The sequence below is a fragment of the Anas acuta genome, chromosome 3, assembly GCF_963932015.1.
Source record: "Anas acuta chromosome 3, bAnaAcu1.1, whole genome shotgun sequence".
Lineage (NCBI taxonomy): Eukaryota > Metazoa > Chordata > Aves > Anseriformes > Anatidae > Anas > Anas acuta.
In genome coordinates, this window is record NC_088981.1 from 8,101,991 (window position 1) to 8,116,910 (window position 14,920).

A 14,920-nucleotide genomic window follows, 5' to 3' on the forward strand; every position below is an offset into this window, starting at 1 on the left:
CCTGTCATTAGCGTGCCTGGCTGGCACCACCAAGTCCTCCCACAGGCCGCAAGGACTGAGTTGGCTTCTTCCTGCAGCTCCATCTCCCCTCAGCTGTCCCAGACCAGATCCAAAGAGCTCTTGCGACTAATTTAGCAAGAGGTGGGCTCTGCATACTCCCAGTAAAGCCACAGCTCACCAGTTCAGTTGGGTTGCCACCACCTCTAGGCTGTGAGAGTGGTGTGCAGAGAAAAGCTGGGGCAGAGCCCAAACTGTCATTTGTGCTGGGCATCTTACCAGTATCAGAAACGGGTCTGAGACTTCCAGGCATTACTTCGTATCTCAGCTGTGAGACTTTGGGTGTCTTAGGTTTGGAAGAAGAGTGAGTGGTGAGTGGATGATGCACATCTGCTACCTGAAGAGATTCTTGGGACAGCAGCTGTAGTGTAACTGTGCCTGTGCAGGGATTGTTGTTTCTGCACAAGCTGCAACAGCATTCAAAGGAAAAGCAGCTGCAATAGAAGTGGTCAAGCTCTGCTCTTGCGTAGAGAGAGATGGTGCTGTGCAGCTGGCAATGCAGGCTGTGTCACCTGCAAGGTGCTGTGAGGGAGGAGTTGGGATTGCCTCCCCTGATAGCAGGCAGCGTTTGCTCCTTTGTCTCTTTCAATCTTCATAATCCGTATCTGAGGCTTCCGTGGCTGGCAGCTCCCTACTTGGTTGTGTGGCCTGCCTGCTTGGGCACAACTTTTAGTGCAGGAAACGTTCAGAATGTTACATCCCAAAAATGCAATGCTCCAGTATGGGACGAGCAGAACTTGCAGCAGAAGTGGCCGGATGATGCTGTCCTCCTGGGGTGTGCAGGGGGCTGATGCCAGGCAGCAGTGACACCCACTTCTGTGAAACAGCGACACTTACAGCCCCGCTGACAGAGGCTGACTCACGCTGTGGGTAAATTAATTGTACCTGAAAGGCCTCTTGTTCTTCTGCAGCAGTGAGCATAAAGGCAGACTGTCTGACAAACTAATCTCGGATAGTTTTCTTGTCAACATCATTGAACTGTCATTTCTCCTGAGCTTTGCCACAACACCTGATATATCTGTTATTTCCCAAAGCAGATTTTGCGACCTTGGTTGATAACAGGAGCTTTTGCAAGGAAGAAAGAGGCTGAAATGCCTTCAGCAGCCTTTTGCTGTTGTGCAGGTCCTTTGCTGAGCTCCAGAGCTGTGGTTAGAGATGAAAGGGAGGTACATCTGTGCTGACTGATTAGGTTGCATCTCAGTGCAGTCTTCAGATTGCTCCCAGCACTTGCTCTGGGCTGGAACTCTTGTCGCTGGGCTTTTGGAGTCCTGATTTCTCCAGAGATAACAGAGAGAAACCCATTTACACCCCTAAAGCTTTCGTTTAAAAAATAGTGATTCAGGGGTGGACCACTCTGTCACCAAGATGCAGTAGGGATTTTTTTTTTTAATTCATTTTTATTGTAGCTCTATTGGGCTTGCAAAGTATTCACTCATCCTAGGCACGTGGCAACAACATTTCTAAAACTATTTAGAGGAAAAAAAATAAATCTGAATGTCCCTTTCCCCAAGACAGTGGGTGAAAAAAGGTGAACAACACAATGATGACCAAGTAAAACATTCAGTTAAAAGTAACTTGCAATGCTATTTAAATACATGTGGGTTGATCTGCACGTATTAGAGCAGTTTCTGAGTTTGGAATTACGTAGTTTGGGTGTGATTGTATTTGTTTCACTTCCAGATTGATTACAGATACTCATCTAAACAGGGTGACTGCTGAGGTTTTAAAAGCTGGAGCAGGCATCTTTGCAGTCAGTTTTACCAGCTGGTTAATTGTTTATCCTTTCAAAACAGGTCATCCTCAATGCAGTCTCACCTCCAACACCACGACCAAAGCCTGCAAACACTTGCATGTCTCTGCACTCATAAATAGGTCCATGGGGCTCGTTTTCATGAGGTGTAGCTTTGCTAGCCATAAACCTGCAGGACTGAGGCCCCACCACGCAGACATTCTGCTTCAGGACTCTCTTCATCAGGCACTAATATCCTATTGTATGGTGTTTGGGATTCTGGTTTTACAAGTTTCCTTAGTCTCCTAGGAGCTCAGGTTTGCATAATAGATTGTCTTATCACGTCTGCAAGGTAATTTCTTCTAGACCAGCTTCTGAGAAGGCTCAGATGTGATCTGCCCTGGTCTGCGCACTGTTAATGTCTCTGCTCCGAGGCAGCATACCTCTGTTCCTAACAGGCCGTGGGGATGACTGATGGTATAGACCCGAAGTTAACTGGCCGTTCTCTTTAAAGACGACATATGATATTGTATTTGGACAAAGAGGAATTTCCTGTGTAATCTTTGGAGACAGCTGTATTGCGTTTTTATGATTTCTCTGGCATTTACGTGGAGTTATAGAAATACCATTAAAAGGTTTTTAACATTTTCCAGTATAATATTCGCATTGCATGTCTAGCTAGGCATTTTCTAACAGGCAGGATCTCAGTTTAAGAGGAAAGTAAAAAAAAGGATGGGCTGTACAACCACCACTCCACACCACGGGTTGCTGCCTGGCTTTATCTTGTCTAAAGCTTGGCCCTTTCCCTTTCAGCTATCTCCACAGTGTTGTTGGCAGGCAGTTTAACAAGCAATTAGGTTATTAAAAAGGTATATATCAAAAAAAGAAAGCTGCGCTCAAAGTTAAAAAGAACTTTAGAAAAGACAAAAAAAAAAAAAAGGTGAACAATTCTGGAGAATTGAGGTCATTATTCTTGAAGGGCAGCCTAAATTAAAATAACAGCTGGATTATTTGTTAAGAAATGTGGTATTTATTTTAAAAAGGCAGAGTGAAAGATGCTCTTAACCTCATTAGTGCTGCAGGATGTTGTATATGAGCATAATTATACTTTGCAGAAAGGCAAGGGAGACCACACAGGAAGGGTATTGAAGAACTGGAAAAGGTACAGAAGACACTAAGCATGATAAAAGGATCGAAAGTTGTTATTTATGGATGAAGTACAGGCTGCTTTAAAAAAAAAATAAATAAACTGGGGCCACAATGAGAGAGGCAATGCTCCAGGATATTGAAAGTTGAATGACAGGACCTGTGCAGATCACTTGCAAGGTAACTAAAGGGAAATTGACTGGAAATAATGTTGGAAAATGCTCTTTGGAGAAATCACTTCTAATACAGGATTTTATGCTGCAGAATAGGAAAATGCTGTCTGTAGTGTGTGGGTCTCCACCACCACCACCCCATCTTTTGTCTTGGCTCCAAGGGCTGAACTCCTGCATCGCAGCTTCTGCATTTCAGGAATGTGACTCCTGTCCTTGACCTCGTCTGTAGATAAATACAACGTTCCCCTTACTGCTGAGTGGATTAGGAAGAATTTCAGCCAGACAAGAGAGGTGAGATAAAGAAAAGACGGGTGAGGATGTTTTCCATCCACCCTTTTTGAGCCAGACTCTTGGCTTTGCCTCCAGGACCTTGGCCTCCATGATTCTGCAACGAAGCTGCTCGTAGAGGCTGTGGCATGAGGCTGCCACCCAGGGAATGAACTTTTGGGGCACAGAGCTGGGAGGGGAGGCACTCGCTGCCTGGCCAGAGCACAGCAGGGTCTCACCACCCAGCAAGTGTGGGCTGAAGCCAAGCAGGAGAAAAGCTCCGGGGGTCAGCTGGACAGGAGGTAAGTTCCAGGCTCCTTTCCTGGCCTGTGTCCACGCCAGAGTGTTAACAGGTCCACCACAGCACATCCTAAGCTCTGCTGCTGTTGTTGGTAAGGCAAAGAACAAATTGTGCTGTTTTCTTACTTAGTGCTACTTCCTTAAAAGCAACAGGGAGCATTGCTGAAGTTGTGTGCTTTCACTACAGGCCACGATAGTAACTGGGCTGGCCAATTCTGCAGAGTGGGAGTCACACTGCCTCATCTGCCAGTCTCAAAGTCAAGCTGTTGTCCCATAACATAAATGGGGTGTTCTTCCCTTGCCCTACTCCCCACCCCAATAAAAAATAATAATAATAGCAATATCTAGCAGAGGGAACATTAAAACCACTTTTCCCTCTAGTAGAGAATGACTGTTGGTGTCATCAGCTCACGTGAAAAGACAGCTGAGTGGAGTTTTTCCAGCAATAAATAAGAAAAAAAGGAAGAAGTGAAGATCAAAAACTGATTGCTATTTTCTTAATACATATTCATGACATATTTATGTTGTACCACACATACAACTTTTTGTTGTTGTTAAATTACTGTGGGGATGGGACAAAACAAAGGAAAAGAGAAAGGAAAGAAGTTTAAGATGTGGCAGGTGAAGGTAATCTCATGCACAGCCCCTTGCCTCAAAAAGCTGAATGCTCTTGCAAATCTGACATAATCCAATTAGTCGATTTCCTCAGTGACATTTCTGCAGACTCACATACAGAAGGACACGGAAACTGAGATTTATAATGATAGCTATTTCTAGCAAAGGTCATTTTTTACTGGTGAACAACCTGTCCTTAGTCATGCTGATGAAGAGGTGTTGAAGGATAAGGGAGAGGCTGTATAGCTTTAAAGCTTAACGGAATAACATAAATAGAGCACCAATGATCCTTCTACTTGAACCAGGAGGCTTGCAATCTATCACCATCAGGCCAAAAACGGAGCAAGAGTCAAAATCCCCTTGGGGGGGGGGGACTGGGATTTTTTGTGGAGATTGCGAGGGAGGCTGCATATTTCAGTGTCAGCGGAAGGAAAGAAAAAGGGAGCCAGAGAGCACGAGTGTGTATTTTTGGATAGCAAGGCTGTCCTTGGTGGGACCAGCTGCTTGCAAGAACCGGGTCAGGCTGCTCTGGGGACTCCCTGGTCGTCCCCACCAGCTTCCCAGCCTGAGCAGCTCGCACCATCCTGCTCTGTGCCACTTCCAGAACGACACCGATGAGGGCACGCAGAAATATACACAAATACGCTTCCTTAGGTGAGGAAGGCAACAGTTCTGACGGGAATATGGTTTAGGGAGGTTGTATCATACATATTATGCATCTTTAAATAATAAAAAAAGCACCTGCCTATTCATCCTGTGGCTGTTTTTCCATCTTGCAGGTCTTTGTACAGTAGATGATGCATCATTTTGTTCGCCATCAAAATGACCATTCGGGGATTTTTGTGAGTTGTTTATTCAATCACCTTACAAGTGAGTATCAGACACTTTTGCACAACTAGTTTTGCTTCTGTTTTCATTATTATGCTTGTAATGTTGGATTAAGTCAAAACGTGACTGTTCCCTTAGATGTTGACTCTGATCCTGAGCCATGCTCCGTGGCTACACTTCCTACAGCATCACGGCTGAGGATCTTGCCCTTTTTAGTTAATTGCTCACACCTTCTGGATTCCACAGCTTTCCCCAAAATCCCCAGAGCTGTTAGACACAGATTGTAAAACCTGTGGGTAATGAGTTATCGCTGGTAACCCATGGGATGACAGGAGCGTTGCCTGTGTTAATATCCCCACCCAATGAAGGGATAAGATGCCATGTGCTGCCCTCTTTGGCCTGGTGTAACCTGAAGCCGAGAACTATGAAGGCAACGGAAAACATGAATAAATAATGATGTTTAGGGCACAAGTCACCGAGCAGCCCCCGCGCTTATCCCACACGCCGGGAGCCGTCCAGCTGGAGGACAACAGCACCGCGGCTGGGGATTTGGGGCGCTGGGTGGGAATTTGGGACACGGACCGGCGCAGGGTAAGGGCTGGGTGTGCTTGGTGGTTACGGGAGGCGACTTTTGGCAGAGGGGCTGTGAGGGGGACACTGCGGGGCTCTGAGGGGCGCTGAGGGACCCGCGCCCGCCGCCTCAGGGCGCACCTGACGGGGGAGCCCCCCCCGCGCCTCACGGCTCGGGGGAGCGCCTCCGCCAATCGCCGCGCTCTGCCGCGCTGACGGACAGCCGCGCTGGCCTATCGGCTGCGCTTCCCTCTCAGCCCCGCGGCCAATCAGAGGAAAAGTCTCCGCCCTCAATCCAGCTTCTCTGATGGACGTGCCGGGACAGCCAATGAGCCGCGCGGGGGCGGGCGGACGGACCAATGGGCGGGGGCGGGGGGCGGGGCCTGGGTGTGTGCCTCAGCTCGGCGCAGCGCCGGTAGGGGGGCGATGGTGGCGGCGTGAGGCGCGGCGGGGCCGGGGCTGCGCCCGCCGGGAGCGGCACCGGGACCGTGACGGGACCCTGAGGGGGGCACGGCGGGAGCCCGGGGCTCGCCATGAGGCCGCGGGGCGCTGCAGCCGCCGCCGGCACGGCCAGCGCCGCCCCAGCCCCTGCCGCCTGAGTGAGGAGCGGGGGCCAGGTGAGTGCCCCCCCCCCCACACACCCGTTGGCCGTTGGGGGGTTGAAATTTTGAAATTTTTAAAAATTGAAAAGCCCAACGGCCGCGCTGTGGGGCTGGGAGGGGAGCGGGGGGTGCCCACGGCCGGGTACGGGCGTGTGCCACGGCTGTGCCGCCTCCCAGCCCGCGGCTCCTGGGGAGGAGACGTGGGAGCAGGGCGTGTGTGTGTGTGTGTGTGTGTGTGTGTGTGTGAGTGTGAGCACAACTCTCACACCTTTTGTCACCAGCCCGCAGACAAAGAGCTGGGCCCCCCCCCCCCCCGTGGCCGTGTTCCCCCGGGGATGCTCCCGAGGGATTCGTGTCTCAGCCCCCCCCCCCCTTTTTTTTTTTTTTTTCCTTTCTGTTTTTCTCGATGGTGCCGATTTAAAAAAAAAAAAAGAAAGGACGTGTTGATATGTTTCCAAACAGTCTCGTGGTTTGCATTCCTGACATCGCTGCAGCGTTCGGGTTTATTTATTTAATTGGTGGCATGGGGGGGGTGTGTGTTTTTCTGTGGCTCGTGGTCCTTGTCGGGAGGGTCCCTGATGGCACGCGACTGCAGTGCCGTGCATTAACCGATGCTTTCTCCCCCTGTCTTTTTTGTCTTCCAGTCCTGCAGTCTCCACATCATCCACTGCGTGAGGAATGATGATTCCATGAGAGAACTTCCTTTCAGCCTCGCTCTTACTCATCCGCGCCTATTGCATGCTGCTCCTGGACAGTGATGAGCCGTTCAGCTACGCTGGGATTTTTCCCGTGAGGAAGGGAGAGCCGGAATATGAATTGTAGACATCCCCTCAAGCTTCTTGTGCATTGTTTTTCCCGTATCTGTCTATAAATCTGCTAGCATTAAGCACATACGCCCTTAAACCTACGTTGGTATTTGCAGAGTTGCTGCTCTGTCACAGGACTGGTATTTCTCGCCGTCATGGCTTCAGTTTGGAAAAGACTGCAGCGTGTTGGGAAACATGCATCCAAGTTCCAGTTTGTGGCCTCTTACCAGGAGCTGATGGTGGAGTGCACCAAAAAATGGTAAGGAGCAGCTCGTGTTGCTGCACGAACGGTGGAGCAAGTTACTGATGCTGAAATAGGGAGGATGTTGCTTGTCGCGTACCGTTTGGCGTTTGTGTTGGCCTTGCTTTCCCTCGCTTTCTCTTGCTTCCCCATCGCTGAAGCAGCTGCATGGGGTGCTCGTCTCCCTTGAGTGCTTTGCTGAGTGCTTATTGTGGACCTGTTGGTTTCATTCTCTGTTCTGATTTTCATAGTTGGCGTTACCGCCATGTGGGGCGGTGCGTTTGTGAGCTCAGCACCTGTGACTTGCTGTCTCTTGCTTTTCATTTATTTCTAAGGTATTTTCTGAGATTTGTTTTCTGATTTCAAATGCACCTCTTGGTGCTGGATGTTACCTGCTGACACTGCTGTGAGCAGACTGAGGCATTTGAGATCAGTCCTGACAACAGTGGTGTGTAATCTAGGGTACAAACAGTTCTGATGGTGACTATTATTTTTTTTTACTTGAAGATGTTTTGGCTCTCCGCCTTCCTTTCCTTGTTCCTTTCCATCTGTCAATGGGAAGAGGCGAGAGACATGCTTGGGAATTGTCTGAAGGCGTTTGTTTAGCCAGGCAGAATTTCGTGCCTTAGTGGTCCGGTTGGATGGCTTTGGAGCTGACTAGACACAGACAGCACTTTATAGTTAATTGTACGGGTCTGGCGCAGGCACATCTTCCTTTCTGCACAAGAGGAACTTAAATACAGCTGATAGGGGAAGACTGGGAACAGCTTTCAGGTAGTCTGCTAGCAAACATCTCCATTATACAGATACTTAAGCGTGCTTTTATATGTTTGGGATATTGATGTTACTGCCATAATTCCTCGCATTAATCTGGGCTTGTAGTATCAGGGGACAGAGAAATTGCCTTCCAGACCTCGTGGACTGAGATGTTCAAACTGCTTCGTAATAAATTGCAGCCTCCCTTCTAATACTTGGCCTGTCTTCTTGTTGGCAAGGCTGGCACTTGCACTGGCTGCTTTCGCTGGTTATGAGTAATTGCCTCTACAAATTTCAGTTCCATCTCTTGGAGTTGGAAGTCTGTGCTGGAAGGCTGCTCGCTGCTCTGCCTTAAAGGAATACTGTCAGCTTCGGTTGTTGTTTTTAAATCAAGCTGTCTTCTTGCCTAAAATGTCTTGAAAGATTATTAAGAACCAGAATCGTTTTGGAAGTTGAACTTTCCTTCACGCAAGCAACATATGAATAAAAACCTTTTGAAAGTTGAAAGAGCCTGTTGTGATTATCTCACGTGATCTACTGGTTAGTTCAGGCCAAAGACTATTCTATGGTAATTTTAATGATTGTTTTTTTTGTAGTTGTGTTTGTGATGGTGCATGGCTTTTTTTCTCTCTTTTTTTTTTTTAAACATGATCCAACCCTATTTTGGCTCTTTTTCACTTTCACTCCTTCCTTGTGAATTTGCAGAATGCTTCAGCACTGAAGTATGAATGCTGCAAGGGAGTGTTCAGATTGGATCTGCAATGAACTTTCACTTGATTTAAGAAAAAGCCATGCATGAAAGTTTTCTCGTGAGCAATGCTGTTATTTTAGAAACAATTCTTATTGTTTAGTCATAAGCCAGGGTACCCGCCTAGCAAAATGCTGGTGTATGAAGTCGTGAGAGAGTCTTTCAAAACCTCAAATATGCAGGTTACTTTTTAAAAAGTAGGTTTTCCTTCTGAATCTTGATTTTACTTTCTTGAACATAAATATATGCTAGATTGGTGCTCGTATTGGTTATGAAAAAACAACAGTGTGGTTGTAAAATGTAGATGAATTCTAGGAAAAAAAACAATAGGGAAAAACATCATTCACACAGTCATTTGATTGTAGGCTTTTCTGTTCTGCTTCCTCTTGTTTGGAGAGCCTTAACAAAAAGGTTCTTTAAACATGCAAGCTATGATACAGTGTTGCTGTCATAAGTGGAAGTCCTATATGAAAAAAATGGGAGATATTTGTGTATTTTGGTAACATTCAGCTAAGTCTTTCAGTAACTTTGGAGAAGATAGTATTTTGCACCTGCTGACAGGATCACTAGCTCTAATGCTTGTCTGAATTTGGTACAAGTGAAAACAAAAGGGAAGAAATGAACACCGTATGCCAGGTCTTACTGAAAGCAGTCCTGATATACATCGTGTGCTGGTGCTGTAGTCTGTGCTGGTAGCTCCACACTGCAAGTGTATTTTGATCAATATGGAGTAAGCACGAAGTTATTTTAATGGGCTGGCATTTTAACAATGCAGTGTTTCTGCAGGAAAAGAATACTTCATTCATATTTTAAAATAAATGACAATGCAGTCATAAACACACTTCATCTGAGATGTGTTTGTGAGCAGGGACTGTGCATGGCCAAAACAGGCTGCGTGTCCCTCTGAGGACTACTGTCTTCTGTTAGTCTTCCATTTATCTAACTCCTCAGCAAGTGATGTGCTTTAGACCATTTTGATAACCGATCGTGTGCAGTTCGCAGCGTTGGGTGGATTTCTGGTAGGCTGCGATGCTTTTTGTCTCCTCTGAACTTGTGTTGATGGAATTTTTTTTTCCCTTAGCATTCAAAATAACTCCAGAAACAAAAGCAGTGTGTATGTCGGCTGTGTGGGAAGTCACTACCCCTCTGGTGTTGCTGCTTCACTCTTTAAAAGGATTATCCGTAGGTATAGCAGCATTTCTCCAGCACTGGCTGAAAATCCCTTTGCTTGCGTTTTCTGCTGTCTACAACTTCTGATGCTCGTTTCTGTCAGCGACTAAAGGCAGCTACCATCGGATGATTGCCATTCATTAGTGGTGTTTGGGGGGACAGGTTGTGATAGATAGTCCAGCGTTGTCACTGTGTCATTAGAAAAACCTTTTTTTCCGGGTAATTAGCAGGACTGTGCTGCTTCTGTGACATTCTGTCTGCTCCTTTTGACCCAGACCTAATTACTGTGGCTGCTCGGTACCTTTGAAAAATTGAGCAGTTAGTTCATTTCGAGCCGTTTGCTAAATATATAAATAAATGCAGCCTTGGTCTTTAATATGGATTAGTGACTCCTGCTACCGTGAAAACGTAATGCTTTGCATTAATCATATAAGCACTTGATTTGTGAAAGGCGCTGGCTTGGCAGGGCTGCAGTGTGTCATCCTCCGCTTACCTTTGGGATAAGCTGGGGCAGCACAAGGATTTTCCACCCAGCCTTGCAAGCGAGCTGCAGTCCTGGCCTGGAAGGGCTGTGCATGGTAGGAGAGTTCATTTAGTCCTTGTCCTCAGTGCAACCCCACTGAGGAGAAAAAACAAACCAAAAAAAACCCAAAAATCAGTCTCATGCATTTCACTTATGTCACTGCACGTGTACCGGGAGGTGCAAAGACAAGTATTTGTTTCTCTGGGCTGTCCTGGCAGGGCTAGGAGCATGCTGGGCATATTGGCAGGATTCTGCTGGTGGAGGTGGCTTTAGGCTGCCAGCCCAGGGAAGCACAGGGCTCCTCTTGATCCCCTGTCAGGCCCCGCATGGATCCTGGGGCTCCTCAGCTGCTGGAGGCCTGTGTTAAAGCTCTGAGTCAACGCCTGTCTGAGGAACAGGCTCAGCTGAAGAGCCTCCCAGGAGAAAATGGGCCTTTAGACCCGAGACCAGTTCCAGGGCTTGGACCTGGAGCCGTGGTGGCAGTTTCACAGGGCTGATGAAGCATCTAATGCCTAACCCATGAGCTCCTCAGGATGGCTTTCATGTTCCCTTGTTTGTGTGTGGTGTCTCGCAAGTCAGGGATTCAACAGGATCTTCAGGTGTGGTGTTGCTTCATTCCCAAGTTCTTAATGTATCGTTGTCCATTAGATGTGCTTATGAGCAGGAAAGCTGCTCCCCTGAATGCCTAAAAACGCTGGAAAAGGGTCATGTGCCTGTAGGATTTGCCATCCAGCAGTTGCTTTGGAGCTGGAGAATTATTTTTTTTTTAACAATGTGTATAATGCCTGTTATCACCTCTGTGAACTGCTTTGCTTTTAAAGCCTTCCTAAAACCACACGAAGCTGCGTTGTTCTAAAAGGGTTAAACTTCTGTGTACGCTACCTGAGTGGAAGGCAGGCTGCATTTCCACCCGGCAAATGGCATATTTTATATCAATTAGGTATGGTCTGAAGTAGGCTCCGTATTTTCAAATACATCTTTCTCTTTTGCAAATGAAGTAATGCTTAATCTTTTTTTTTTTTTTTTTCTCCTAAAGGCTTTAGCCATCTGTTTCTCTCTTCTATTGTAGTTTCATAACTGGATGCTGCAGGAATTTTAAGATTTGGCGTGCGCTGTGCATGGGAGAGAAATGAGCTTTCTGAGATGGCACAGTTCACACCAGTCTGCCTGCCTTCTGCTCCCTGCTTTCCAGCAAACTCCTCGCTGCTGAAGGCTGCCGAAAGACCTGCAGTTGCCTGCTGGAGGTGGAAATCCTTGCAGGCTGCCTGGTCAGGGTCAGGCTGTCGGGTTGCTTGGTTCATTTCCTCGCTTTGCATAGCCATTAAGGGGGAATTCTGTGAGCACCTAAGTGCTTTTAATTATTAAGGTGAATCACATTGAAATGTGTGCCAGAAAGAGAGCGAGCTGCAGGTGAATTCAGGAACTTCTGAGTTGCTTTTCCCATGACCCAGGATTTTTGTCATGGGCTTGAACTGACTTTTTGATCAGACTTTCAGTTGTGTGACAGCCGCGTAGGTGTACCAGAACAAGTACAGCTCGTGCACAGAGGGCAGCAGGCAGTTGCTCCTGGTTTTTGGCTTTTTTCCCTCCTGTTCAATTAAATTACACTGTCCTCACACACTTCATTTAGATCTCCAATTCCATCCCAAATTATCCCCATCTGTAAATACATCTCACTACTTTTTCTTCATTCATTCATTTCCGGTTTTGTCTGAGGACTTCTTGAGGGATTAAATTGTGTATCAAACTTATTCTTTCCAAATAATCGCCGCCAGCTGTCTCAGAGATCAATCTTGTCCCTTTCTTCCTGCAGACAATTAAAACACTTATTGTCCACGTGCAAAAGCAGTTCTCTGCCAGCTTGCGTCTCTCCCTTCTTTGCACCCAAAAGAAAATCCTTCACGTCAAGAAGTCAGATCTGCTCCTTTGGGCTCTGTGCCTGGCTTCTGTCAGGGGTTTGTCTCCCGCTCCTGACTCCAGCCCACCAGCTGCTTTCGTGCCCTGCCTTCCCTGGCCACCTCTATATCCTGTCTGTGCCACGGGATTTCTCATCTAAACTGGTGGCTGCGTGTTGTGCAGCAGAGATGTTTTCAATGGGAGGGGTACAGGTGTATGTGCAATCTCTCCTTGTCATGCTTACACCCACTTTCTGTTTGCAGTAACCCCTTGGGAGGATTGGAAACCCTGTGACCAGTCCCTAAAAGACCTCATTGCTGGACCAAGTTTTATCCTGTAACGCAGGGAGACTCGGGTTTATCATAAATAATTGCTCAGAGTTGTGCTTGTCTTTGAGAGACAGAATTCTTTCCAGCAGCTCCATGACTTCGTTTACCATCCTAGCAGTAACAAAAATAATTGTCAGAAGCAGAAGTTACTGGGTTATAGCCACGTGTAGACAAATCCATCCTCATGGCCTGTCATTCACCCACTTAAAGGGACGAGGCTGTCTCCTCGAATAAATAAAACACAGTGCCCTGGAGTTGTAGCCCAGCTTTATTTCTCGGAGAGAGAAGCTGTGCGTGCTCAACTTCCTCGCAGAGCTTTGCAAGTAAATAAAACCTGGCGCTGTTCCTGCCGGCGCTGTTGCGTGCGTACAGTAAAGTACGTGCACTGTTCCTTTGAACCCGGCAGGCTCGAGCAGGAATAAAGGTATTTTTTTTTCAGGATTGGATCGCTGTGAATGCTCTTTTCAGCTCTTTCGGTGTTACGAGGTTAAATAAAATGAAATATTATGACATTGTGGAGGCCTCAGCTGAGCCGAGTTCTGTCTGTCGGGCTGTGCAGTTCCAGTCAGTTGCTTCAATTAGTTTTTAATTGCTCGGAGGGAGCTGAAGCCCCTTTCACAGCCTGGTGTGAATAAGGAGAGGAGGAGGCTGGTAAGGTTGGCTAAATCTGAGGAAACTCTTACAAAACCAACCCTTCAGCTTCCTCCAGCAAGAGCACTGTGCTTGGGTGGCTCTGTGAGGACGGAGGGGGGTGTTTATTTACTTGTGAAGGCTTCCCCAGTTTACTCCGAGGGGATTGTGTGCCGAGCGTGCCGCTTCCCTTGCCCTTCTCTCTACTTTTTCTTCTTGGGGTGGGCGCTGCCTCACCATGGGACACTCCCCAGCCCGCCCTGCGTGTCCCGGAGTGGACTCTGAAACACAGGAACTATTCAGCTCTGAACTTTTGTTCCTTGCTTTTAAGATATGCACGCAGCAGTAGGGTAAATAAAGCGGCCCTTGTTTTCTTCCTCCTGTTGTCTTTGTTTGAAAAATGTATTTCTGCTGCGCACGGCTGGTGGAAGCGCATCGCCTCCCAGCTGGGAAGCCGCGGGGTTTGGTGCTCAGGGCACAGGATGGCTGCGGCTTTTGGCACCTGGAAACGTGTTGCAGGGATTCGGGAGCTGTGGGTTAAGCGTGAGCTGAAATTAGCAGAAATGGCACTGCCGTGGCTGGGGCTCCAGGCCCTGACTCGTGAGGCTTGCTGGGTTCAGGAGCAGAGCTGAGATGTCACCGTCCCTTAGCAAGCGTGTTCCCCTGCCTTCCTCTGCCCCGCGGTGCCACCGTGAGCTGCCAGCAGCCTCATTTCAGGCTTGTAAGGTGAGCAGGGCAGCGCGTGCAGCTCCCCAGACACAGGGGGAAGGAAAGAAAACCTGCCAGAGGGCAGGGACCAGCCACAGCTGCGGGCAGGAGCATCTCAAAGAGCTTGGGCGAACTCAGCTGTGAGTTCACTGCAGGGCTTGCAGACACACGAGCCTCTGGGGTGACTCAGGAGTGCGAGCCCTTCTCAGCTATCGCTTCCAGCCGCCTGCGAGCCTCTGAAGAGGCTCAGAGCTGATCCTTGTGAGCCTGCCGAGGTTCTCCGTGTGGTGGAGACTTGTTGTGGGCCCCTTCTTACTTCTGTTTGACTTCATTATTATTTAAGGAGACTTTCCTGAGGATTGCTGCAAAGCCGTGGCCAGGCTGCGCAGCTGCTGACCTGTCTGCAGCTGCCGAACTGTGATCTCTGGGCTCCGTGTATTCATTTTAGCGTAAACTGGCTTTGGGTTTTGCTTCATGTGCACGCTCGGTCCTGCAGCCGTGCTGTGGGCTTTGTTTTGGGTGCGCTGCTGCATCAAAGCAGCACGTTGGCAGATTTGCTCTTCCTTTTCTAAGGCATGTGCTTTGAAAAACAGCTTTGGTGCTGACCAAACATCACAAGGGCAAGGTAATTTCCCATTCCAGGGACAGCTGACTTAAAACATTTGGTGGCCTTTGCAGACCCCACCACATCACCTCAGTTTTTCATCACCGCTCAGCGTGCGCCGTGATCTCCCTTTACCTTCAGGGGCTGCTCGTGAAGTGAACTCCGAATCCCTTTGTTTATGGCAGTGCATAAGGAGGGGATTTAAAACAAAAGAGAAAAGAG

The 14,920-nt window shown here is 47.9% G+C and overlaps 1 protein-coding gene across 12 annotated transcripts in view; it reads left to right on the forward strand.

The window, feature by feature from the left end:
- Positions 1 to 6,068: 6,068 nt before the first annotated feature.
- EHBP1 (EH domain binding protein 1) overlaps positions 6,069 to 14,920 on the forward strand; it is a 205,707-nt gene continuing 196,855 nt past the window's right edge. For 6 of the 12 annotated variants that reach the window (XM_068675568.1, XM_068675569.1, XM_068675570.1 and 3 more), the window contains exons 1-2: positions 6,069 to 6,302; positions 6,932 to 7,352. In XM_068675568.1, the coding sequence (XP_068531669.1) occupies positions 7,249 to 7,352 (104 nt within the window). In that variant the 5' untranslated portion in view covers positions 6,069 to 6,302; positions 6,932 to 7,248. The remainder of the gene's footprint in view (positions 6,303 to 6,931; positions 7,353 to 14,920) is intronic. The other 6 variants (XM_068675576.1, XM_068675577.1, XM_068675573.1 and 3 more) reach the window with 1 other exon arrangement.